The sequence below is a fragment of the Myotis yumanensis genome, unplaced genomic scaffold (genome assembly GCF_028538775.1).
Source record: "Myotis yumanensis isolate MYYU_CA2020_CCGP unplaced genomic scaffold, mMyoYum1.0.hap1 SCAF_3, whole genome shotgun sequence".
Lineage (NCBI taxonomy): Eukaryota > Metazoa > Chordata > Mammalia > Chiroptera > Vespertilionidae > Myotis > Myotis yumanensis.
In genome coordinates, this window is record NW_027223754.1 from 123,683,892 (window position 1) to 123,711,725 (window position 27,834).

A 27,834-nucleotide genomic window follows, 5' to 3' on the forward strand; every position below is an offset into this window, starting at 1 on the left:
ATCTTTGTTGGCAGTTAATTTGCATATCCTGCTGATTAGCCAATGGGAAGGGTAGCGAAGTTACAGTTAATTACCATGTTTCTCTATTATTAGATAGGATATGTATTACTTATGAACACAGACAATAGGGTGGTGAAGGCCTGGAGTGGAATAGGAACCTGGTGGAGGAGGGCAATGGGGGAAAAAAAGGGGGACATCTGTAATACTCTCAACAATAAAGATTTTTTTTAAAAAGCATAAAATTACCTTGAATTTTCTTTGGTAACTTCAAAATATCTACAACTAAAAAGGTTCAATTTTACAATAAACACAAATTATTAATAACAGTGAACTTTCACCTAATAAGAATAATACATGATTAATACCTGAGGGAACTGTTGTTGGGGTTTTTTAGGTCCTGATGAAGTTTTATCACCCATTCCTGATACTCTTGTTTTTGGATGGCAGTCGATTGTTTTAATTCATTTGACCATTTATTTTCTAAGTCCTAAACACAGACAATATACCAACTAGTTAATTTTTTTACGAAAATAAGTAAGAAGAAAAAAAAGTAACTGCATATCTAAAATCCATTGTACTTTACTTACTTGTTGGGATTCAAAATGCTGAGCAGCCAGTGAATTTACATCTTGATCTGTCAGTGATTTTCCCAACTCCTGCATCACTTTTTCCATTTCAATACCTTGTCTAAAACATAAATAAGAAGATAACATATATCATTAGAATTTTAAGGTAATATGACCACTCCAGATTCATTGAACAATCTCTAGAAAGTACAAATAAAATTTTTATTTTAAAGGAATATGTCCAAGAATGGCAGCTATAATACCTGGAAAACATTATTAAGCCTTTTAAGTGGAGATGTGGAAATAATAATGATAATTTCATATAATATTAACAACATCATTTGTGAAGCTAAATTTTTATTTATTAATTGATTGGTTTTAGAAAGAGGGAGGGAGAGAGAGAAAGAGAGAAATATAGATTTGTTGTTCCACTTATTTATGCATTTATTAGTTGCTTCTTATATATGTGCCCTGACCGGAGATCGAACCCACAACTTTCGTGTATCGGGATGATGCTATACCCAACTGAGCTACCCAACAACGGCCTTGTGAAGCTAAATTTTAATCTAAATTTAATGCAAAATGAAAGCCATCAAAATCTAGGTCATCTTTCAATTTCCATGGCTAATGTTTAAAAGTCCAAACCCCATTTCATCTGAAGATTTCCTCAAAGATATTCTGCAATCCAACTTAAACGCATTTTTTATTTATTTATACATGAGTTAAAGTAACTCCAATCTTTGAAAGTTAGTTTATAAATAGAAGCTGCCAATTAGACTCTAAGAATCAAACTGCTATTAAGTCACAAGTTCCCTTTACAGAGAAATATAAAATACTACTAAAAATATGCTTTAGTCTTACCTTATGCATCTATCCAAATAAATAATGTGCAGACACTAAAAATGGTTTTCCCTACAGGAAAAACTAATCAATAGTATTATAAGTTCATATAATGGTTATTTATGGGGGATATTGGTAGTGACTAGATGGACACCAGGAAGCCTTTGGCAGTGCTGGAAATACTCAATTTCTTGAGCTGGGTGATGATTACAGGGTGTACTTACTTTGTAAAAGTTTAGTGAGTTTACACCTACAGTTTGTTGTCTTTCTTTAATGTTATATTTTAATAAGTTCATTCAAATTTTCAAATTAAAAATGATCTTTTAATGCAAATGTGTTAAAAAGTTTGTTCTAAAACATATTTTAAACAAACTTAGAAAGAATGAAACAGACATCAACTAAAAGAATTTTACATCATTCTAGTTAATTTAAATAAATGCTCTTAGAAGCAAGTTCATACTTCTTTGTAACAACTGATAAGATACTTATGTATCTGATAAATGAAATTTATCCATACATCAGACATTTACATATTTCTATACATATCTTCTAATATTAAATATTCAACACCACTTAGTCCCCACTTAATTCTAATGTAGGTGACCCCCTTAACTTTTTAATAACTACTAGAGGTCAGGGGAAGATTATGCTAGCAAGTAAGATTTTTATTTAAAACAGAAATAACTGCTAAATATTTATAAATACAAACTTCCATATGAATGTATTAATATTTTACATTACACATGTTCCCTCTAGTGGATAAAATATATCACTGCCATTTTTACATTTAAAAAAATATCTTGAATCTGGTATGCCAAAAGAAGCAAATTTCCAGTGAGGAAAAAGAAAGACTAATAAATAAGAACTCAACAAATAAAATGTCACGAATATTTTATACCTTAAATGTATCAGCAACACAAGTAGCTAATGATATATAAGATGCAGCAAAAGTAGGTTTACAGTTGTTTCTATAAAAAATACCATAATTAACAAATAATACAATAAACTCTGTTTCATGTACTCACAACTATAAACCTACCTTTGCCCCACCCTGTATTAATAACACAGTATATATTTTTTATGATTAAGATCAAAGGGAATATTATATTTCAGACATATGTATGTAAGGCATGACAATTCTGACAACTGTATATAATCTTGAACACACTCTGGAAAAAAAGATCATAATAACTGCACTGATGCTGTGCTTAGAAACTGTCTTTTTAAATATATATACTTTATTGATTTTTTACAGAGAGGAAGGGAGAGGGATAGAGAGTTAAAAACATCGATGAGAGAGAAAGCTGCATGCCCTTGACCGGAATCGAACCTGGGACCCTTCAGTCCACAGGCTGACGTTCTATCCACTGAGCCAAAAACGATTAGGGCAGAAACTTTCAAAGATGTAAAATAGAATTAAAATAAAAGGAGATATAGGAAAATGTGTCACGTCTGCTCACACATTGGATAAATGAATTAAGCAACATTTTGGGTGAAATTCCACAAATACTAGTGAATTCCAACTTACCTTAAGTATACTGTTCACCTTTGCGATAAATATTATGGACCTTAAGAGCAACACAGCTCATATTTCCTTTTTAAGCTAACAGTTTGGATATGTGAAAGATAAACTATAAAACTGTTTTTAAAAAGAAATGTATTGCCCAGCTGACATGGCTCAGTGGTTGAGCGTCGACCTATGAACCAGGAGGTCATAGTTTGATTCCCTATCAAGGCACATGCCCGGGTTGTGAGCTCGATCCCTAGTGGGGGATGTGCAGGATGCAGCTAATCAATGATTCTTCTCATCACTGATGTTTCTATATCTTTCTCCCTTCTCCCTTCCTTTCTGAAATCAATAAAAATATATTTTAAAAAGAAATGTATTCAAATATTGATTATATTTTAGAAAGAAAAAAAGTAAAGTCCTATCAAGAAGTTTGGCCAAAGGACATTTAAAAAATATAACGTAACAGCCTGGCCAGTGTGTCTAGTGGTTAGCACCAACCTATGGAGCAGGAGGTCACGGTTTGGTTCCTGGTCAGGGCACATGCCCCGGTTGTGGGCTGAATCTCCAGTGTGGGGCATGCAGGAGGTGGCCAATCAATGTTTCTCTCTCATCAATGCTTCTATCTCTCTATCCCTCTCTTTTCCTCTCTATAAAATCAATAAAAATATTTTTTAAAATAATAGCATAATAAAACTTTATTAAAAACTATTCCAGGATAGAGGGGAAAAAAGTCTAAAGTTCCAATAAATGCAGAAATTTAGTAAGTTAATTCAGCTTCCCAAAAGGTAAAAGTCTCAGAATACTGATGGCCACTACTGAAGTTTTCTGGGAGATGTAGTGACTAGGCAGCAAAATGGGCCACAATTTAGAGTAGCTCCCCAGATGAATAAAACGACAGTAAAAGCTATTGATATAAACTATAGATGGCCACGTTGGGAATTTTTTCATATACCTTAATAGGCAGAATGATTATAGTCCCAGAAAACCTGAGATCCAAGAACAAATTCAGAATGAGTTATATTAGTTGAAGCCCTGGTAGGAAAATTCATACATGGGTAGGTGCATAAAATTCGTACACGGGTAGGGTCCCTAGGCCTGGCAGGCAATCAGGGCCGATTGGGGCCTTCCTTTGTTCTGCACCGCCCAATGGTGGTCAGCACACATCATAGTGAGCGGTCAAACTCCCGAGGGGACAATATGCATATTAGCCTTTTATTATATAGGATATTTAAAAATCTAATTTTATTTTGTTCTTATCTTAAAAATATATTCACAATTTTATTGGCTACATAATAAAGAACTAGAAAAAAAAATGTTTCTCTCCCCCAGGGAAACAGCTTCAACTCTTTACCCAGTGGCAACTACCCATACTACAGGTATCCCATCTAGAAAAAAATAAACTGCTTCAAAACAGCTAATCAGCAAACCCAAACACATAAAGAGTGACAAATGTCTCAAAACATCATGTTCTTTTTGACCCAGAAACAGTTCTAATATCTTATTGGATATAAGAATAAAAAGTCCAAAGGAGTTGAATTATTATGAAAAGTTACAAATCTATGCAATATAGGAATACTGATCTGATACACAAAAGACAGTAGCCACAGGAAAAATGATTAAATCTATTTGCTATGATTTCTGTGTTTTAAGTTTTTTTTTAAACTATGACAGCCCTCAAAGTAACACATTATTCTCATCTTGCTAGTCCCAAAGTTTCTAAAGAGGCTAATGAAGGCCAGAAGCAAACCAATACATCATTTTAAATTTATTTCTTTGGGACTGATTTCATAATATGTAATTTTTCCTAATAAACTTTCACAATTAAAGAAATTTTACATCAGCAACACTAAAAATTATCTTAATGCCACATATACCTAAAGTCTTATAAATAAATGTTTTTAACTTAATGTAATTAAGAGTCAGCTAGATCAAAATGGGTTATTTGGAAGAAACGTGTCCTGAATTACTAATTATAGAATTACTAGGAAGCAGTCTAGAAAGTTATGCTTTAAAATAATGCTAGCAATTTTTTACTTACTCTGAAGAAAAAAGTGGATCATAAAAACACTGCATACTCTATTAAGTAATTCATACAAAATGAATTCAAATCTAATCAACATTTCTTGGAATATTATTAGTGTTTTTGCTTTTTCCCCCCCGAATGTAAATAAACTTACAAAATGAACTGAGACTATGGACTTAGTCACAGCAAGGTTTTAAATGGGTCCTGAATAGGGAGGCAGTATGGTATAGTGCAGTGATGGCGAACCTTTTGAGTTCGGCATGTCAGCATTTTGAAAAACCCTAACTTAACTCTGGTGCCATGTCACATATAGAAATTTTTTGATATTTGCAACCATAGTAAAACAAAGATTTATATTTTTAGTATTTATTTTATACTAGAGGCCCAGTGCACAAAAATTTGTGCACAAAAATTTGTGCACTCGGGGGGCGGGGGGAGGGGGGTCCCCCAGCCCGGCCTGTGCACTCTCGCAGTCTGGGAACCCTCGGGAGATAACGACCTGTTGGCTTAGGCCTGCTCCCGGGTGGCAGAGGGCAGGCCCAATCCCTAGGTGCAGCCCCTGGTCAGGCTCAGAGCAGAGCCAATTGGGGAGTTGGGGCGCCGCTCCGTCATGCACAGAGCAGGGCGGATCAGGAGGTTGCGATGCCACCCTCAGTCATGCTCAGGGTAGGGCCGATTGGGGGGTTGGGGCACCGCCCCGTCACACTCAAGGCAGGGTCAATGGGGAGGTTGCAGCGCCACCCCCTGTCACGCACAGAGCAGGGCCAATCAGGGGGTTGGGGCGCTGCCCCCTGTCACTCACAGAGCAGGGCCCATCAGGGGGGGTTGGGGCTTCGTACCCTGTCACACACAGAGCAGGGTCAATCAGGGGGTTGGGGATCTCACCCCTGTCACGCACAGAGCAGGGCCGATCAGGGGGTTGAGGAGCTCCCCCCTGTCACTCACAGAGTAGGGCCAATAGGGGAGTTGGGGCACCGCCCCCTGTCACACACAGAGCAGGGAGGATCAGGGGGTTGGGGCGCTGCACCCTGTCACACTCAGGGCAGGGCCAATGGGGAGGTTATGGCTCTACCCTGTCACACACAGAGCAGGGCCCGTGGGGGGTGGGGGGGGTTGGGGCGCCGCACCCTGTCACACACAGAGCAGGGAGGATCAGGGGGTTGGGGCGCTGCACCCTGTCACACTCAGGGCGGGGCCAATGGGGAGGTTATGGCTCTACCCTGTCACATACAGAGCAAGGACCGTGGAGGGGGGTTGGGGCGCCACCCTCTATCACCCACAGAGCAGGGCCGATCAGGGGGTTGGGGCACCACCACTGTCACACTCAGGGCAGGGCCGATGGAGAGGTTATGGCTCTACCTTGTCACACACAGAGCAGGGCCCGTGGGGGGGGGGGGGGGGGGGTTGGGGTGTCACACCCTGTCACACACAGAGCAGGGCCGATCAGGGGGTTGGTGTGCTGCACCCTGTCACACACAGAGCCGCAGGGCAATCAGGGGATTGGGGAGCTCCCCCCTATCAGGCACAGAGCAGGGCCCGTGGGGGTGGGGGGGGTTGGGGCACCGCACCCTGTCACACACAGAGCAGGGAGGATCAGGGGGTTGGGGCGCTGCACCCTGTCACACTCAGGGCAGGGCCAATGGGGAGGTTATGGCTCTACCCTGTCACATACAGAGCAAGGACCGTGGAGGGGGGTTGGGGCGCCACCCTCTATCACCCACAGAGCAGGGCCGATCAGGGGGTTGGGGCACCACCACTGTCACACTCAGGGCAGGGCCGATGGAGAGGTTATGGCTCTACCTTGTCACACACAGAGCAGGGCCCGTGGGGGGGGGGGGGGGTTTGGGGTGTCACACCCTGTCACACACAGAGCAGGGCCGATCAGGGGGTTGGTGTGCTGCACCCTGTCACACAGAGCCGCAGGGCAATCAGGGGATTGGGGAGCTCCCCCCTATCAGGCACAGAGCAGGGCCCGTGGGGGGGGGGGGGGGTTGGGGCGCCGCACCCTGTCACATACAGAGCAGGGCCAATCAGGGGGTTGGGGAGCTCCCCCGTGTCAAACACAGAGCCGCAGGTGCCGAGAGCCGGTCCGTCCTTGCTGCTTGACACAGTCGCTGCAGAGAAGAAACATCTGCACAGCATATGTTTCAAGGGACCTCGAGTATATGGCATACTGTTCTTAATATGTTTGCTCCCCTTCTTGGCGCTATGTGTTTTAACCAAGGTCACCTCTCCGAGAAAGGCTTCCCCAGGTAGGAATTTTTCCCTGAAGTTAGGGAGGAAATAAAACCCCTTAACTAAGTGCCAGGTGGGTAGTTAATCACTTTAACTAAGAACAATCACGCTTAAGCTACATAATCTTTACTCCCTGGAATAAGAAACGCCCTAACCTTTGGAATAGAAATTGACAGGATTAAAATCAACTGGTATAAATACAGATGTAACAAGACAACAAGACAGAGAACCTAGAGACAGGACTGGGCTAGAGATCCTAGACAGAACCTAGGGACAGAACCTAGAAACAGAACCTAGCGAGAGAACCTGGCTGAAGAACCTAGAGACAGAACCTAGAGAAGAACCTAGAGACAGAACCTAGAGAAGAACCTAGAGACAGAACCTAGAGACAAGACCTAGCAAGAAAACATGGCAAGAGAACCTGACTAGAACCTGGCTGGAGAACCTAGCGAGAGAACATGGACACAGAACCTGGCTGGAGAACCTAGACAGAACATGGCAAAAGATCCTGGAGAGAACCTGTACACAGAACTTGGCTGGAGATCCTGGAGGGAGAACCTCACTATGCTGATCAACTGAACTTTGCCTCCGTGTCATTCCTTCTTCGCCGACTCCGTCCACACCTTTGGGGACCCCTGGACCCGCTGGGGTTGGACCCCAGCACGCAGGGCAATCAGGGGATTGGGGAGCTCCCCCCTATCAGGCACAGAGCAGGGCTGATCAGGGGGTTGGGGTGCCTTCCCCTGTCATGAACAGAGCAGGGCGGATAGGGAGGTTGTGGCCCCGCCCCCTGTCACACACAGAGCCACAGGGCGATCAGGAGGTTTGGGCGCTGCCCCCTGTCACGCTGATCCTGGTGCCGGGAGCCTCGCTGCTCCGCTGATCCCGGTGCTGGGAGGCATATTACCCTTTTACTTTATAGAATAGAGGCGTGGTGCATGGGTAGGGGCTGGCTGGTTTGCCCTGAAGGGTGTCCTGGATCAAGGTGAGGGTCCCCACTGGGTTGCCTGGCCAGTCTGGGTGAGGGGCTGAGGGTTGTTTTCCAGCTGGCGAGTGACTAAAGCTTCCAACCGCTCCTTGTTCTCTTTTCTTTTTTTTTTTTTATTCTGGGCCAGCTTTAGCTCTGAGGCCTCGCTGCTGAAAACATCGATACAATGTTTCGGTCTGCCTGGCTTTCAGTCCGGCTGGTTTCTGGGGTTTTGTTTAGCTTCTTATTTGCAACATAGTACATAGTTGCTTAGAGTTGCAGCTGAGAGGCCGGCAAGTAAGGCGGGGAAGGTTGGAGTCCGCAGCAAGCAAGCCTCATGCTCGCTTCAGTGCCTGGCTGCCCGCCGCCATCTTGGCTGACAGTTAATTTGCATATACTCACTGATTAGCCAATGAAAAGGGTAGCAGTTGTACGCTAATTACCACGTTTCTCTTTTATTAGTGTAGATATTTAAATGCCATTTAACAAAGAAAAATAAACCATCAGAGTGCTTAATAGCTTTAGAGTCAGACTTCCTGGTTTCAAATTATAGCTTTTCCTTAGACAAGTTACTGAAGCCTCAGTTTCCTCATCTGCATAATGGGTATAACAGCAGGGTTTTGGTAAGGATGAGATAGGGCACCTGTTATGAACTGAATGTCTGTGTCCCCTCCAAGTTCATATGTTGAAACCCTAATCCCACGCCACCCCCCCAATTATGATGGTATTGAAGGTAGGGCTTTTGGGGAGGTAATTAGGCTTAAAAAAGGCCACGAAGTTGAAGTCCACATAATGGAATTAAAGGAAGAGATGCTAGAGCTCTCACTCTAGAAAAGACACAGTAAGAGCACACAGTGAGGAAAGGCCATGTGAGCACACATCAATAAGGTACTATCTATAAGCCAGGAGTGAGAAACAAATTTCTGTTGTTTACACTATCTAATGTATGGTATTTTGCTATAGCAGCCTGAACTGACTAAGACAGCATCCAAAGTACTTTGTACAGAAATAAGCTATTCTTCTTATGAGAAATAGAATATATAAAGTCACCATTATTTATTTCGATAAATCACTTGAGAAGTTTTATAAACTTATGAGGATTTCCCAGTTGAAATTACATATTTAAACACACAAGAAAATTAATTTCTAATATTAAAGAATTTTTTCTATTTATTCTTAAATTTTATAACAAATAAAAACAAGTTCTGCAGGACACATTTGACGATGTAACATTTAATTATGATAGTGCAAGAAATTTTAAAATACCTCTCTCGTAATTTTTTCAGCTCCACATCTCTTTCACCAATCAGTTCTGAGATACTAACAAAGTAATTATGTTCCAAATTTAGGAGTGTTTCAGAGGCAGGAGAATGAATTAGGTCATGGTACACATCTGCAAAATCTTCATCCCAGCTGGGCTCTTCAGGCCTTGCATGCTCTAATGTGGTCTACAAATGATACACAGACATTCTTAAATCACGATGTAGGGTTTTTATTTAACACACTACCAGAAAAGCATGTATATTATGATTCTATTTTTGTACATCAGACAAGGACAGAAAGACCTTGTCTTTTTATATATGTGTGTATATTGGTTATCTAGGATTATCTGAGTACACATGCAAAAATTAAAAGATGTCAACTAAGTTGTTAACATGAGTTACCTGGAGGCAGGGATGGGGAGGGGCTAATGTGGAGGAAGAGATGAGAAATGTCCGCAATAAAAACAAAACAAAACAAAACACTATGCTATAACCCAATTTCTGTAAAATAACACATACACACACAAGGATGTGATCAACAAAATGCTAATGATGGCTATTTCAGGACAGTGGGATTGGTGATGACCTTTGCTTTTATATAACTAGAGGCCCGGTGCACAAAAATCGTGAATGGGAGGAAGAGGGTGTCCCTCAGCCTGGCCTACACCCTCTCCAATCTGGGACATCCCTCTCACAATCCGGGACCGCTGGCTCCTAACCACTCACCTGCCTGCCTGCCTGATTGTCCCTAACCACTTCTGTCTGCCAGCCTGATCGCAACCTAACTGCTCCCCTGCCAGCCTGATTGATGCCCAACTGCTCCCCTGCTGGCCTGATTGCCCCCAACTGCCCTCCCTTGCCTGCCTGATCGCCCACAACTGCCCTCCCCTGCCAGCCTGATCACCCACAACTGCCCTCCCCTGCCGCGACCTGCCTCCTTCCCTGGGCCCTGCCTCCACTGTGCGCATGGCCATCTTGTGATGGCCATCTTGTGACGACGTTAGGGCGTGATGACCACCTAGGCCTATGGTCGGCAAACTGCAGCTCGCAAGCCACATGCGGCTCTTTGGCCCCTTGAGTGTGGCTCTTCCTAAGCCTTAGGAGTACCCTAATTAAGTTAATAACAATGTACCTACCGATATAGTTTAAGTTTAAAAAATTTAGCTCTCAAAAGAAATTTCAATCGTTGTACTGTTGATATTTGGCTCTGTTGACTAATGAGTTTGCTGACCACTGACCTAGGCTATTATTAGTATAGATGTACTAGAGGCCTGGTGCATGACATTCGTGCACTCAGGGGGGGACGGGTAGAGGGGATCCCTCAGACCGGCCTGCGCCCTTTCACAGTCCGGGAGCCCTCGGGGAATGTCCAACTGATGGCTTAGGCCTGATCCCCTGGGGAGTAGGCCTAAGCTGGCAGTCAGACATCCCTCTGGCAGCCTGGGAGCTCTCAGGGGATGTCTGACTAAGGGAATGGGCATAAGCCATTAGTGCTGCCACGGAGGTGGGAGAGGCTCCTGCCACCACCACTGCACTGGCCAGCCATGAGCTGGCTTCGGGCTCAATGGTGCTCCCCCTATAGAAGCATACTGACCACCAGGAGGCAGCTCCTGCGTTGAGTGTCTGCCCCCTGGTGGTCAGTGTGCATCATAGCGACTGGTCGTTCTGCCGTTAGGGTCAATTTACATATTACCCTTTTATTGTCTATAATAATAAAAGCATAATATGCTAATTAGACTGGACAGCTGAATGACTTTCTGGACATCATTTTGGACATCCTTCCAGACCAAGCTGTGGCAGCAGGGGCCGAGGCAGAGGCGGTTAGGGACGATGAGGCAGGCGAGAGGTTAGGAGCGATGAGGCAGGCAGGCAGAGTGGTTAGGAGCCAGCGGTCCTGGATTTCGAGAGGGTGCAGGTCAGGCTGAGGGACCCCCCTCCCTGTGCATGAATTTGGTGCACCGGGCCCCTAGTATAGGATAATAAAAGGGTAATATGCAAATTGTCCCCTTGACTGGGAGTTTGACAGTTTGACCAGGGGGTGGGGCCGGCCTGCCAACCTTCTGTGTCCCCTTCCCCCAGTCAGCGCTGGGCTGCTGAGGCTGGAGCCAGGAGAGACACAAGCCCGCAGGGGCTCCAGACCCCAGCCCCACCCCCCGTGGCCAGCGCTGGGCTGCTGGGGCCGGAGCCAGTGGGGAGACAAGCCCTCAGGGGGTCTGGACCCCAGCCCCAGCCCTTGTAGCAGTGGCGCTGGGCTGCTGGGGCCAGAGCCAGAGAGACACAAGCCCGCAGTGGGTCCAGGCCCAGCTCCAGCCCCCATGGCCGGGGCACTGGGCTGCTGGGGCCAGAGCCAGCGGAGACACAAACCAGCAGAATATGGCCCTGATTGAGCTGGTCCCTATGACGCCCAGTGTAGCCAGCAAACCAGCCGATCAGGGGTTGGGGCCTTCGGCCAACCTTGCAGCCCCTCCCCGCTGCCGGCCTGCCCCTGATAGGACTCTCCCATCCTGATCAAGAGCAGGGCGCACAGAACCTGGACCCTTCCTGGCAGCCCCGAGTCTGTAGGGTTGAGAATTCTGATGGCCCTGATAGGGCCAGTCACTATGACATCCACTGTAGCCAGCAAACCAGCCCAATCAGGGGGTGGGGCCATCAGCCAACCTCGAAGCCCCTCCCCCCTGCCAGCCTGCCCCTTATATTACTCTCCCATCCTGATCAAGAGCAAGCCACACAGAGTCTGGACCCTTCCTGGCAGCCCCGAGTCTGTGGGGTTGAGAATTCTGATGGCCCTGCCCAGAGAGTAGAGGCGCCTGACGGGCAGGGACAGGGACCACAGGCCTCCAGGGAGCACCACAGAGTTGGCAAGGAGAGGAGAGGGCCTGCGAATGGGGAAGAGGTGAAGCCAGCCAACATCAGCCCGGAATCCAGCCCTTCCCCTCCAGAGGCAGCAAGACCTAAACCCAGAACACTAGCCCAAATCAGAAGAGCCCTAGGGAGGCTTCAGGAAGCTCTATGTAAAGCTGCGCATTGAGAACTAGAGACTTTGTGAGGCCCTGACCCAGACCACGCTGGGGCTGGCGCAGCTCAAGGTGGAGCTGGAGTGCACTATGCAGAGGCAGGAGCGCTTTGCAGAGAGGCCGGCCCTCCTGGAGCTGGAGAGATTTGAGCACTGGGCCCTGGAGTGCAAGGCTGGAAGAGGAGCTGAAGGGCCTGTCCAACCTCTGGGCTGACAACCAGTGCCTCAGAGAACGCGGCCCTGATCCGCGTCATCAGCAAACTGTCCAAGTGACCCCAGAGGACTTGCCCCTGCACCCGCATTTATACAGCTGCTCTTGCCACATGCACCCCTTCCCCTATGTGAACACGAGTGACAGGGCTGCTGGGGAGTCTCTGAGAAGCCATGGGACTTCCAGGCTGGGAGGGGAGGACAGAGCCCCCAGGAGCCAAGGGGGCCATCTGAAGCCAGGATGGAGATGGGAGGCTGAGCCAGGTAGGGGGACCAGGGCTGCAGGCAGGACCAGGAAGGAACCAAGGACCAGGAATTGCCAGGACCAGCAGCCAGGACCAGAATGGCTACCCAGAGGTCCCCTTTCACGTGTGCTGCCACCAGTCACCCCTCCAGCCCCTGAGCAGGGGTCTGAGAATGTGCCAAGCATCCCACTGGCCTGGGCCAGGTGGGCCTGTATATAGGGTCCGTGTGCAATAGGGAGGGACGTCTTCTATTTTTTGCTGCCCCCTCCCCAATGCTGTCCCAGGCAGGGGGAGAAGGTATTTTTGAGACATAGCACAGGCACCACAAATAAAAGTCATGAAGTTGCCAAAAAAAAAAAAAAAAAAAAAAAGGCAGGCTGGCTGGCCAAGCCCCACCATAATAGGCTCGCAGCCCTTCCCTGCAACTGCCTGCCCTTGATCGCACCCCCCCACCCCAATAGGGGGCAGAGCGGGCCAGCCAATCTCCTGTAGCCCCTCCCCCTGCCGGGCCCCACCCCAGATCAGCCCCCTCACCCCGATCAGGGGCAGGGCTGGCCAGCCAACCACCCATGGCTCCCCCTTACAAGCTGCTGGCCCCTGATTGGCACTCCCCCACCCCATTCGGGGGCGTGGCTGGCCAGCCCACCGACCATAGCCCCTCCCCTTGGCCGACCGTGGCCCCAAACAGGCCAGCAGGAGGGGCATTTGGGGGTGATCAGGCTGGTGGGGGAGGGTGAAGTTGGGGGCGATCAGGCCAGCAGTTGGGAGCAATCAGGCTGGCAGGCAGAGTGGTTAGGAGCCAGTGGTCCCGAATTGCAAGAGGGATGTCCGACTGCCGGTGTGGGATTGAGCCTAAACTGGCAGTCTGACATCCCCCAAGGGGTCCCGGATTGGAGAGGGTGCAGGCTGGGCTGAGGGAACTCCCCCCCCCCCACCCCCGCATGAATTTCGAGCACGGGGCCTCTAGTACATTTATAAGGATGACCTGGGGTCAACAAGAAGTTAGAACTGAATTTGATATACCATGCTTAAGAAAGCAGGGAAATGTGTACTACATTTAAAAAAGATTTTCATCAAAAGGTGGTTAAGGTAAGTTTCATGATTTAAGTACACCACATCTGAAATATCTAAAATGGAGCTCATTCCCTCATAACCCTAGGTGACTGGTATTCCTATAAACATTCTGTTAACTTCTTTATTAATGCTCCTATTATTTGTCTCAGTGTTACTGAAAGACTGCTTACTCATATGTTGCAAAGATGCTTTAGCACTCCTCTGTCTCTTCTACTACTCTGTCCTGCCTGCACCATCAGAGTCTGCTGTTAATCATAATTTGATTCTTCTAATCTCCACAATGCTGCATCTTCTAATCTCTGCCAGCCCTTTTGCAATATATTACAGAGTTTCCTTTTCTTTTTTAATTCCTTCCTTTTGGTCAATGATTCCCATCTTTCTTGAGCTTGTATTGAGCTGCTTGGCTTTTATAATTTTCATTGACAGTGAGAGTCCAGATATATCTAGTGGGTATGTCTGTATCAATATTTGGGTCTTCTCAGTTATTTTCCTGATTGTCAATATTTCCTTTTTTACTGTTAGAAATAGCTTCTTTGCTTTTTCTTTCCTTACTTCTTTAAAGATGAATAAGCTACTATAGTTCTAAAATCCTGGCACTGCTAGAAATCTGAACTCCACAAAACAAAAAGTGCTATGTACCTACTAATTTGACATAGGGTAGAACAGAGTACTTGCTTCAATTGATACTGATGATTTTAATTCACTGTTAATCTGTACTCTTGTGATTAAATAAGTTAATAAGTATAAAGTGTTATTATTTTGTACATTGGTGTTACTATTATTGTTACTATTATTAGGATCATTAATCTGAAAGATGGTCAAATTCCTATTTTTAGAATGGCTAAAGCACACAAAAAATAAGTAAAACCATAAATTTTGTAAATATGGTAATTATTTTTTATAATAAGATAAAAGCCCTAGCTGGTGTGGCTCAGTGGATTGAGTGTCAGCCTGCACTGAAGAGACAGAGGAGTGCTAAAGCATCTCTGCAACATATGAGTAAACAGACTTTCACTAACACTGAGACAAATAATAGGAGCATTAAAAAAGAAGTTAACAAAATGTTTATAGGAATACCAGTCACCTAGAGTTATGAGGGTATGAGCTCCGTTTTCTGTAAATGGATTTACTAGATATTTCACGAAACTTACCTTAACCACCTTTTGATGAAAATCTTTTTTAAATGTAGTACACATTTCCCTGCTTTCTTAAGCATGGTATATCAGATTCAGTTCTAACGTCTTGTTGACTGAAGGGTCCCAGGTTCAGTTTCAGTCAAGGGCACATGCCCAGGCTGCAGGCTCAGGAGGCAGCTGGTCAGTGATTCTCTCTCATCACTGATGTTTCTATCTCTCTCTCACTCCCTCTCCCTTCCTCTCTGAATCAATAAAAAGTATATATTTAAAAAAAAAAGATAAGCAAATAAGCATTTATTGACCTAGTATTCAGGAAGTTCTCTCTTTGGTTACATAAAATCAGGGAGAGGAGAGGTTTTGCTTCCAGATTTTATATCAAAATAAGAACACTCCTAGAGGAGAAACCTGGGACCCTTCAGTCAACAAGACGTTAGAACTGAATCTGATATACCATGCTTAAGAAAGCAGGGAAATGTGTACTACATTTAAAAAAGATTTTCATCAAAAGGTGGTTAAGGTAAGTTTCATGAAATACCTAGTAAATCCATTTACAGAAAACGGAACTCATACCCTCATAACTCTAGGTGACTGGTATTCCTATAAACATTCTGTTAACTTCTTTTTTAATGCTCCTATAATTTGTCTCAGTGTTAGTGAAAGTCTGTTTACCACAGTGTTACAACAGTCTGTGGATTTCTTTGTATCTTCCTACTAGATTGTATGCTTCCTGAGGGCAAAGACTTATCCTCAACTCTACACCCAACCCATTTTAGAGGTATAAAAATATTGGTTGAATAAATTAAGTGAAATTATTCTTTTACTACATCTTACAGCTTTATTTCTTTTTATCAGCAGAAAGATTATGATTCTTTAAATTGTAATTGTCACAGATTTTTTTAAATAAAATAATTATGTTTTTAGTATTTAAAATAATATATGAGCATAGTGTCATCTTTTTTAGGAAACCTTACTGGGCACAGAGCAATGTGCTTAGAATAACAAATATGACCCCATAAAATTGATCTCTTTCAAATTCTCATAAACTGAGCTACTTAAAGTGGAATGTAAGTTAATAAGTATAAAGTGTTATTATAGCTTGCAATTCATTCATTATAGCTTGCAATTATTAAATTCGTTTGTTTACATATTCCTGTATCTGGCTCTCTAATTAAAATGTAAATTTCACTTGTGTCTGTCTCACTCACTATTTTACACCCAACACCTAGTAGAGTACCTTGCATATAAGAGATTCTGAATATACTGTATTCCATCAATTCTAAGATACATATTTTTTTATTATACAACTCTCAAAAATCAGTATATATTTTATATTTTATGGCATCTTTGCATTCTATCATAGTTTAAAAGTAGAAGTGTTCTTAGTAGTAAATAAAATAATGGTATGTATTATGATCAATGGCATGTTAGACTTTATGAAATAAGATATATTACTTAAATGGAAAAACGATGACGTTATATAACTATCTAAAAACAGTTAGAAGGTAAGTAAGAGGACAAAAGTAAACCAGATGAAAATAAGCTACTACTGCTAGTTTAAGGTTGCCAGATAAAATACAGGTCATCCAGTTAAATTAGAATTTCAGATAAACATCAAATAATTTTTTACTATAAATATGTTCCACAGAATATGTGGGATATACTAATACTGAAATTATTAACTGTTTATCTGAAATTCTAATTTAAATAGTGTCCTGTATTATTAATTACTAATTTTGGCAACACTATGTTGGTTAGAGATACAAAGTAGTTTTTCATTTTATAAACGCATTACATAAAGTATTGAGTCTTAGGTACTTACCTTCATATAGAAAGGAATCAGTCAAGTATTAATATGCTAGTGGCCTGGGGCACAGATTTGTGCACATGGAAGGAAATTAATTAGAAGAAATATTTTAATATAGCTATTCGCCCTTTCTCTATAATAGAAGTGTCAACCAAATTCACGATCGACAATGACAGATTGAAACACACGCATGCGACTGGTGCCAGCGAGAGCTTTATAAGTATCGCGTGTGCGTGAGTCAACTTAGCCTTTTATACATATAGAATAAACTTGCTTACTTAGACCTGCTTTCTGATTTAGCTAAACTTTTTCCAGCCCAGGGAAGCACCCCAACTTCTCTTTCAGGTAATTGTCAGCAACACAGCAGTAAATATCAACACGAAGCAGATTATTATTGTAGACTAGAGGCCCAGTGCACAAAATTTGTGCACTGGGCGGGGGGGAGAGGGTCCCTCAGCCTGGCCTGTGCCCTCTTGCAGTCCAGGACCCCTCAGTGGACATCACTCTTGCAATTCAGGAGACCCTCACTCCTTACTGCCTGCCTCCTCGCTGCTCTTTAGCACTGCTGTGGAGGTGGGAGAGGCTCCCGCCATTGCTGCTGTGCCCGCTAGCTGTGAGCCTGGCATCGGGCTGAAGGGCGCTCCCTCTGTGGGAGCGCACTGACCACCTGGGGGCAGCTCCTGCATTGAGTGTCTGCCCCCTGGTGGTCAGTGCACATCATAGTGACTGGTTGGACAAATGGACATTTAGCCTTTTACATATATAGATTACGCAGGGAGAACAAAGGGTAAAATATTTAACTGCAGCAGTATTTGACTATATTCTGCGCAGTGAGAAAACCTGAAGTCGTTTTCAAGGTCCACCATTTCTTACTTATTTTCAGTCAGGTCAAGTTCCTAAACTTTTTAATCTCTGTTTTCTGGCTAATGAAAAGAAAATAGGGTTCCACTGAGTCTCCTATTTACCTACCCCAGGACTTCTGCAAGGATCAAATGAGATGAGGCATGGGAAAATGCTTCACAGACATTTGGTGAAAGTGTGAAATGTTTCACCTAACTATAAAGCAAGTGGTGTTCCTGGGCTGAAGAAACTGCAAGGAGGCTAGTTCTCACTAGGGAGAGGAAACCAGGCGTTGCTATGTGACGTCATTACCAGGCGCCCACAGTGACCGTTTCCAGGCTGGGCTGGGCTGTGGGCCGCATTTATCGCCATGGGGTCTCGGCAGCATTGGATGATATTTGGTGAACTGTCACTCCGGGGTGGTGGCAGGGCCCTTGTCCCACTTGGGGGAAGCCAAGTGTTGCTTTGTGGGTGCCAGGTCCACAGAGCTGTTTCTCTGTAACTGGCTAGTGCGCATCATGGCAGCTCCTGCGTTGAGCGTCTTCCCCCTGGAGGTCAGTGCGCGTTATAGTGACTGGTCAAACGGTCAGACACTTAGCATATTAGCCTTTTAAATATATAGATATTATATGTTATGGAATAAATTTTTGTAATTAGAGAAAAAAGGATTCTACACCTGTTTCAGTATTATCTTAGCAATTTAAAAATCCTCATCAAAGTCCAGAATATCCTTGAAATTTACAATCTGATCTATTTTCTTACCTCAGCATAAGCTTTGGCCCATGTACTTGCCAGATGATGTAAATCTACTTCACCTGATTTCACAGCTTCCAGCGATGCTTCAGCCTCTCTATCATAATCTCTGAGGGATTCTCCTTCTATAAACTGGCTCAGAGCTTCTTTTAAGTCTATATCAGGGTCAAGAAATGCTATCATCAGCAAAATCCAGACAAAAACAGGAAACATTTTACCTAAGCATTCCAATGTCAAATTTTATTTTATCAAGTACAATGTCTAAATAAAATAAAATAAACTTAGGGGATCATTTATCTACTTCACAACCATTTTTCTTTTTTAAAAATATCTTTATTATTGAAAGTTCTATAGGCCCAGGGCGCACGCTGCTAGTAGCTCATGCCACCACGCCCTGCCCCGCCCCACCCCACCTGCCAAGAGAACCGATGTTCATGGGCGAGGTGAGGTGGGGAGGGACCGAGAGGTGCTCAATGTACCTCCTGGTGGTCGTTACAGTGTTACGGCCATGGGCCTTTTATAATATAGATTACATGTGTCTCCTTTTTTTCCCCATCGATCCCCACCAACCCCCCCGCCTCAGACCTCCACCACCCCACTGTCTGCGTCCCTGGGTTATGCATATATACATACAAGGTCTTTGCACAACCATTTTTCTTTACTATTACAGGTTACTGCATGGACAATGGTCAAAATTCTTGACTCATGTATAACCTTGATACTAATTTGAAATGTTAATTTCTTAAGCCTGATGTTTCAGTTTGAAACTAAGTTGGTAAAATCACATACAGAAAAACTTCTACAGATTTCAAGGGTTTGAAGGTTGCTGTACTTATATGAAAAAATTTCCTATATATGCACTGTTACATTCTTTGAATTTGAAGAAATTAAATAATTAGTGTATTAAAACTGATGTAGTTCAGATGCTGTATAAATCCAATTTTAGAGACAATACTTAAAAAACAGATATAATGGAAAGAGCACTGGGATAGAAGTTAGTAAGCCTGTGTTCTGTCCACCACGTTACATTAGACCAGTGGCATGCATTATTAGAATGCCCTAGAGGGCTTACTGAAGTAGCTTGCTGCATGCTACCCCCAGAGTTTCTGATTCAGCAAGAATGGGGTGGGGCTCAAGAATATGCAATTCTAACAAGTTTCCAGGTGATGCTACTGCTCCTGATCAGGGAACAACTTTTGAGAACCACTGCCGTAGGCAAATATTTTAACCTTTTTATTTGCAGATTTCCTTACCTGTACAATGAAATAGTGCTAGAAAGTTTTCAGGTTCCCTAACTCTAACTTTCTATGATCCAACACATTCTCAATTAAATTTTTTTCTTCATCTGTGAGGTAGAACACAGGCTTTTAAAATGGTTTAATACAGACGACTTCATGGAATTAATTTAGGTAAGCAAAAATTATTCAACGATTTATATTCCTTCTCTTCCATGACATCTCAGGAACTGAGAACCAGATCATTAAAGGGGCATTGCATTTAGCAATATAATTCTATAATAACTGACAGCTGAAGTGCCTTATGAATTCATCCAACTAAGAGGTTAAAAGTTCTATTCCAGACTTGGTAACTAATTTTTCATTATATAATTTAATTTTTATACTAACCTGCCTTATCACCAACTACAAGTTATAGGAAAAAGCACTAAATAAAACAAAGGTCTGGGGAATCTTTTTATTCTTAAAAGCAGTTAACCACTTTATATTTTATGGTTCTTTCCAATGCTTCTTGGTTTTATGCTTTCTAATATGAAACTTTTAATGTCAGAGACTCTAGATAAACAACAAAATAGTATTAAAAAATCAGTCCTCACCTTTTTCTATAAAGCATGGCAAGCTGTGCAGCAACATCAGGCGCCCATGTAAGTAACTGACATTCTCTTGAACAGGAAATTTGAGGGGCACCCTCAGTTCTAAGCACTGACTTCCTATTTTGAATTTATACACAAATTCCCTCTCTCTGCTGCAGAATCTTTCTCTGTTTGTCTTCATCTTCTTTGGCAGGATATCTGTAGAACTAACAAAAAAGCAGCACGTTATAAGTTCATAAAAACATGCTATACCACATTGTCGCTCTACCACTTCTAAGAAAATGTTCCACTACTCAGAGATTTTATTTGTGTGACTCGAAGCCAATTATTCTAGTTTTTCCTACTTTTATCCTTGTGTTTTCATCTTTGTGGTGAAAATATAGTGCACCTTTTAAAAAGGAGGACAGTTTCTTTTAAGCTTTATTTAAGGAAAAGTATGCCCATAGAGAACTTTGCATTCCTAGGCAGGATTCTCAAGAACAACAACAACAACAAGAACAGGGAGAAAAGAGCAGAGAGGAGTCTGGGATAATAGAATTGATGGAACAGTTGGTGAATACAAAATCAAAGAAACAGCAGAGCTGGCTTGGTTCAGTGGTGGAGTGTCGACCTATGAACCAGGAGGTCAGTTAGATTCCCGGTCAAGGCACATGCCCAGGTTGCCGGCCCCATCCTCCTGTGGGGCTTGCAGGAGGCAACCAACCAATGATTCTCTCTCATCATCGATGTTTCTATATCTCCCTCTCCCTTCCTCTCCGAAATCAATAAAAATATATTTTAAAAAATCAAAGAGATAGATCAGGGACCAAGAAGTGATCTTGGAGATCTTAGATGTTCTATGAGATCAGATTGGGGGTAGAGGGAAGGGAGATGGGTGTTGGAAAGATTTTCATGTGGGAAGAAGATATACAGAAAATAGAAAATAAAAAATATCCCACAAGGCAAACTGGATGCTGTTCAAAAAGAAGAAAATCTAGTGAAACAGAGTAAGAATCAACATCCTGTAAAGGTGTGTCAGCCTCCTTCCTAGACGTACAGTCTCTAGGCTTTTCCTCACCACATCAGTTCTGACACTATTCTGGGACAAAACAGAATACGGCACAAATCACAGTAACCTTTCCAATAAGTAGATACCTTGCTGTCACCTGCTTAGAACACTTTTATAACATTCCATTAGCCTTGGGATAAAACTCAAACTCCTTAACCCAGTTTACAGTGCCTCTGCTAATATCTCCAGGCTTCTTCCTCCCCAGCACCTGCTTCCCAAAGACACAAGTTTGCTGAATGCTCTTCCGAACCTTTCTGAATGCTTTTCCTTACCTAGAACACTCGTCCTGCTCTTCTTTCCTTGGCTAAATATTTTTAGTAAATAATAACCATTAGCTTTAGTTTCAATCGGTTCAACATTTAGACTTGTTTCGGCAGATGATTATCTAGTGCCCTCTCCCCACTTTTTCTTTTTTTTTAAAAAAATAACGCAGGGGTGAAATAAGAAAAGGATTCCCGTGCAAACATGGGATGGGAGGGGGAGGGCAGGACCGAACTCCCGCCATCCACAGCGGAGATTCTGAGGGCAGACTGCGGGGCCGCGCAGCTCCGGCCGACCGAGGGGGCACAGCCGCTCTATTAGGGGGTTTCATTCTGAAGGGGCATCCCTGCTCTCACCTCTGGACTCAGCTCCCCACGTTTCTAAGTCCGAAGGGTCCGCACTCCGGGGCCTGTCAAGAAGCCGCGGCACCTGAACGTCAGCGGACCCACTGACTGGTATTTACAGCCAGCCAATCCGCTTCAGCCGATTCGCGCGCACTTTCCCCTACCTGGCACCCCGTAGAAAATTCCCCGATCTAAGTGCCCCCCTGTTCCACCATGCACCAGTGTAGTCATTCAAAAACTGTGAGAAGGTGTATTTCTACCGCTATTGTGTATGTCAGAGTCCGCGCAAAATCCACGGTCGTGGCGAAAGCGTAGCGGCCCAGCACCAACTCGGCTCCGGCGGACCGGAAGCGGAAGGGCCCGGGCAGGAGAAGGGGTGAGCACTCCGCTCAGGACGCCTGCGCTTGCGCAAGGATGGCCGGCGGTCATTGGAGGATTGGTGGCGGAGGGCGGGGAGCTCGGGTCCGGATTTGGGCGGGAATTGAAACCGCCTCTGCTGCCCGCAAGCGCTTGATAGCTGCAAGTATCCAGCCTGGAAGGGAGCCATGGTGCGGCCTGTGAGGTGAGGGTTCGGGACGTCCGGCAGGGATGGGGAGAAAGAGCAGGAAGACACTGTAGACCCGAGGGCCCAGTAGAACGGAGGTAGCGACGGTGGGTGGGATTGACAGTTACTGGAAAACTCCCCAGCCTCCCTGAGGGCCCCCCTCAGTCCCCCCGCCCCCAATTCCTCAGAAGTACCCTCTGTTTACGTCTCCTTGCCTCCCCGCCTAGCTGCTGCCCTTTTTTTCACCCACCCCATTCAAGTAAGACCTTGTTGTGGTAGCATCGGATCAGCGCTTTGCATCTCACCGAGCTCCTGCTTATTTCATTTGTTCTTCACTGTCGTTGTTTGGTATCCCTGTTTCATCGGTTTAAACTAGGCGCAAAAACCAATGAACCCAAGTCACAAAGCTAGAGAGCGGCAGGATAATCCTCACACCTCACGCACCCGGCTCCAGATCCTCTGTGCTTTCCCTTATATAGTATTTGAAACGATTCCTCTCCTTACCAGGTGAGGGCTAGGGCCAACCATTCATTAAGTAAAGCTACGGAATATATTTACTTCTATGCATAACTGTACTAGGTGCAGGAGGTGACATTCAAGGGGCGAGGTTAGGGGGCCAGAAACCAACAGGGACAGGTGAGCAAGAGTGAGGAGGAAAGCCTTAATTGCAATAGGGTAACTAGGCTGTGCCTCCCCGAGGAGATGTTAGAAGAACTGAGGCCTGGATGCAAGAAGGATGTAGCCAGTGAAAATCCGGGGCAAGCCAGGGAGCAGAGCCCAGGCCCTGAGCTTGGCCCGTGCGAGGGACAGAAGGAAGGAAGGCCACGAAAGCGCTAGCATCCCCAGCAGTGGGGAGAATAGTTGGGGTTCCGTCAGAGAACGAGGCAGGGACCAGAGCAGGCAGGCCCTGTAGGCTTTCGAAAGGAGTGTGGACTGTATTTTCTGTGCAGTGGGAAGTCAACAGTTTTAAGTAGAGGAGAGAAGTCTAATTTTGGCTCTCTGTAGTTGGCTGGTGGAGAATGAATGGGAGACCAGGTAACCAGAAGGGGAGCAGGAGACCAGTTAGGAGGCTAGCGTAGCATTGAATACTGGTTTGGGTTAGGGTGTTATTATCCGTGGACAGGGACTGGGACAGATGCATCTGGGATGTATTCTGGAGGTCCTGTTGCCAAAACTTGCTGAGGAAGTTGATGGGGTGGTAAGGGAAAAAGAATCATGGATGACTTTACAATATTTTTGGTCTGAACTACTGAATATCTTTGTGCTACTGAGGTGGGGACGACTAAGAAAGGGAACAGGGTCAGGAAGTGTGGGGCTCAGGGGTTCTGTTTTGGCCCGGCCAGCATGGCTCGGTGGGTGAGCATTGACCTATGAACCAGGAGGTCACGGTTCGATTCCCAGTTGGCGTTTATGCCCGGATTGTGAGCTGGATCCCCAGTGTGGGGCATGCAGGAGGCATCCGATTGATGATTCTCTCTCATTGATGTTTCTGTCTCTCCCCCTTCCTCTCTGAAATCAATAGAAATATATATTTTTTAGAAAGAGTACTGTTTTCAACATGTTAAGCTTAACATCCAAGTAACAAAGATTTGCGGACTCCTTCAGGTCCCTGGGATGTTCCCAGGAGCTCCATGAGGTTAAAACTATTTTCATAATAACACTAAGCCATTACTTGATGTTTTTAATTGCTCTGTCATTTGCACTGCAATGGTGGCCAAAGGGCTGGTGCCTTAGCACAAATCAAGGCAATGGCACCAAACTGTGGGAGTAGTCATTGTATTCCTTACTGCTACACACTCAGAGTAAAAAATAAATAAAAAATAGAAAATGCCAGTTTCAATGAAGAGTGTGTTTGATGACGCAATAAGAATTACATCATTACTAGAGGCCCGGTGCACAGATTTGTGCACCGGTGGGGGTCCCTCGGCATGGCCTGCGGGGATCGGGCCGTGGCAGGTGGCTGGGGAGGAGCCCGAGCCTGGTGCTGCGCCACTCCCGCTCATCCCGGCCCAGTTGCACCTGCCGCAGGCTCGCGCCCAGCCAGTCCCAATCCAGAGAGACTCACACCACCGCAGTGGTGCTCGCCAGTGTAGCAGCGCTCCCACTGTGGGAGCTCACTGACCACCAGGGGGCAGCTCCTGTGTTGAATGTCTGCCCCCTGGTGGTCAGTGTGCGTCATAGCAACCGGGTGGATGGTCGAACGGTCAACCAGTTGCTTAGGCTTTTATATATATAGGTGGCTCAACCGTTGAGCATACTTTTTAAAAATATTTTTTTATTGATTTCAGAGAGGAAGGGAGAGGGAGAAAGAGATAGAAACATCCATGATGAGAGAGAATCATTGATTGGCTGTCTCCTACACACCCCACACTGGGAATCAAGCCCACAACCTGGGCATATGCCCTGATTGAGAATCTAACTATAACCTCCTGGTTCATAGGTCTAAGCCCAACCACTGAGCCACACCAGTCAGGCTGAGCATACTTTTTTTTAAGTGTTGATTTTATTTTACTACTAGATGCCTGGTGCATGAAATTTGTGCACTGGGGGTCGGGGGGCTCCCTCAGCCTGACCTGTGCCCTCTCACAGTCCGGGATCTCTTGCTCCTTACTGCCCGCCTGCTTGCTGCTCCCTACCACTCAGCTCGCTGCTCCTTAGTGCTGCCACAGAGGCTCTGGCCACTGCCACTGCACTTGCCAGCTGTGAGCCTGGCTTCTGGCTGAGCAGCGCTCCCCCTGTGGGAGCACACTAATGGTCCTACTTTGAGCATCTGCCCCCTGGTGGTCAGTTCATAGCGACCAGTCATTCAACTGTATGGCCAATTTGCATATTAGGGTTTTATTATATAGGATAGGATATTGAATGTGAACTGTAAATGAAAAATAAAATTTAAAAAAGAACCAAATAAAATTTTAGATATGAAAAATTTTATATATATATATATGTATATATATATATTTAATTCTTACCTGAGGATTTTTTAAAAATTGATTTTTAGAGAAACATCCATGTGACAGAGAAATACCAGTAGGCTGCCTCTGCACCTGCTGACCCACCGGGATCTAACCTAAACCTAAGTATGTGCCCTAACCTAGAATCCAACAGGAAATCCTTTGGTGTACAGGTTGAGACTCCAACCAATTGAGCCACCTGGCCAGGGCAGATCTGAAAAAAAAGTTTTAATGTGCCTCCTGTCCCTGGTCGGTGTGGATCAGTAGTTAGAGTGTCCTTCCACGCACCAAAAGGGTCATGGGATTAATTCCAGGTGAGGGCACATACACAGGTTGTGGGTTCCATCCCTGTTGGTTTGCTTGGGCAACTGATTGATGTTTCTTTTTCTCTTTCCCTCTCCCTTCCTCTCTCTCTAGAATCAATGAAAAAAAAACATATCCTTAGAGGAGGACTTAAAAAGAAAAAAAATGCTGCTTTGGTTCAGTGGATAGTGCTTCTGCAGGCGAACTGAAGGGTACCGGGTTGGATTCTGATCAAGGGCACGTACCTGGGTTACAGGCTCAATCCGGGGCCCTGGTGGGGGATTCAGCAAGAGGCAATCAATTGATGTCTCTCACATTAGTTTCTGTCTTTCTCCCTCCCTTCTACTCTGTAAAAAAAAAAAAAAAATCATTGCAAAAATGTCCTCAGGTGAGGATTAACCAAAACAAACAAACAAACACCCATCCCCAGTGTGATTACCCCAGTGTGATTATTGAAGGAGCATATGAAGTTTTTGTTGAATGAATGGGAAGGGATGGGACTTCACTTTCTAACTGTTTTAGCAACTCTACAAGCCAGAGGGTTTATTTTTTTAATTTTTATTGATTATTTTAGAGAGAGGAAGGGAGCGAGAGAAACATCAGTGTGTTGTTCCACTTACTATGCTCTCTTTGGTTTCTTCTTGTCTGTGCCCTGACCAGGGATCCAACCCGCAACCTTGCTGTATCAGGAGGAGGTTCTAACCCACTGTGCTGCGTGCTGCCTGTCAGGGCCCCTCAACAAAACCCCTCTGGCTGCCCTGGCCCCTGCTGTGGGTCAGAGCTCCTCTGCCACAGCAAAGGTTTGGGTTGCATCTGTCAGGGCACCTGCTTAGGTTTCGGGTTTGATCCCTAGTTGGGGCTGACTGCTGCTCGGGAAGTGACCAAGAACTGTTGAGGTCCGTGTGCTCTAGTCATTCAGCAGGGAGCTGGGGTTCCATTGCCGACATGGCCGACTCTGATCCCCACTACCCCCGGTCGTCCATCAGGATGACTTCAACTATGGCAGTTGTGTGGCTTCCGCCAGCGTACACATCCGCATGGGAAGGTCGCTTTCTCCGAGACTCGCCAGGCCTGGCTGCTGCTCAGTCACCCCAGGAGACGGATTTCCGGGTTCCCAGGGAGAACACCCTCTGCACCAGACTCCCAGGGAAAGCGGGGTCCCGGAGGGAAAGCACTTCGCTCTGCCTCCCCTTGGGGCTCCCGGGCCAGAGCGCCTGTCCTGTGCAGGGCTTGGAGGGGAGAGCCGCCCCAGGGAGGCCTCCTAGCTGGGTGCTGAGAAAACGAAACTGGAGCCCTTCCTCCTTGAACCCTGTTGTCTTCAGTGTAGAAAGGGGACAGATGAAAGCCTCAGCAGCCATGCTGGGGCATCTTTCAATGAAGATGTGTGTTTTTTCCGGTGAAAGTAAGTTTACTGTGTAATCAATATTGTGATTTATTGTGTAATCGTTGTGATTGCACAATAACCTTCATTGAGTCATCTGCTGGGATGTTTGTGCTTTAGGGCATGTGAACACATTTTATTTTATTTGACGCAGCCTCATGTCCCCCTGCCTCGAGTGGCACGCAGCCACACCCACCCGTTCCTGCCGGTCATTACCCGTGAGGGTATCCCGGCTAATTTGCTTATTCCTCTATTATTATGCAGGATTATTCAATCTCAGAATTTCTATATTCAGCTCTCAAATTCTTTAATTCTAAAGAGTAGGAGAGTAACAAGAATATTCTTCATTTTAACATTCTGTATGAAGAAATTAGAAGTACGCGAAGAACACTTCTACAGTTGTGTTAAGGAAAACCACTTGTAAGATTGAGTTGTGATCTGAATTAGTCTCTTTTTCATAGAAAACTGTTTTTACTTAAAAGAGCAACTGGCACACTAGGTCATTCACACTTGGGAATTTGGCAGAGGACCATTTCATTTAGTGCCTAGAGGAAGGAAATTATTTTTTTCACATTTGTGTAAATGAAAAATTTCTGTGTTGGTTATAGGAATAAGAAGCCAGTCAATTACTCACAATTTGAGAACTCCGAAAGCGATGGTATGTAGAGATTCTTATTTTGTTTAAAGTTTTGGAAA

At 44.7% G+C, this 27,834-nt stretch overlaps 2 protein-coding genes across 9 annotated transcripts in view; one reads left to right on the forward strand and one right to left on the reverse strand.

Annotated features, from left to right (window-relative positions):
• Positions 1–22,300, reverse strand: part of FERRY3 (FERRY endosomal RAB5 effector complex subunit 3) — a 59,050-nt gene extending 36,750 nt beyond the window's left edge. Inside the window, exons 1-6 of one of the 4 annotated variants that reach the window (XM_070409551.1) lie at positions 22,220–22,300; positions 20,310–20,512; positions 18,488–18,633; positions 9,408–9,589; positions 588–687; positions 366–487 (exon numbers count right to left, since the gene is read on the reverse strand). In XM_070409551.1, the coding sequence (XP_070265652.1) occupies positions 366–487; positions 588–687; positions 9,408–9,589; positions 18,488–18,633; positions 20,310–20,487 (728 nt within the window). In that variant the 5' untranslated portion in view covers positions 20,488–20,512; positions 22,220–22,300. The other 3 variants (XM_070409552.1, XM_070409550.1, XM_070409554.1) reach the window with 3 other exon arrangements.
• A 133-nt stretch (positions 22,301–22,433) lies between these two features.
• The window catches only part of RAD51AP1 (RAD51 associated protein 1), a 31,070-nt gene continuing 25,669 nt past the window's right edge, over positions 22,434–27,834 (forward strand). For all 5 annotated transcript variants that reach the window (XM_070407577.1, XM_070407580.1, XM_070407581.1 and 2 more), the window contains exons 1-2: positions 22,434–22,521; positions 27,747–27,796. In XM_070407577.1, the coding sequence (XP_070263678.1) occupies positions 22,505–22,521; positions 27,747–27,796 (67 nt within the window). In that variant the 5' untranslated portion in view covers positions 22,434–22,504. The remainder of the gene's footprint in view (positions 22,522–27,746; positions 27,797–27,834) is intronic.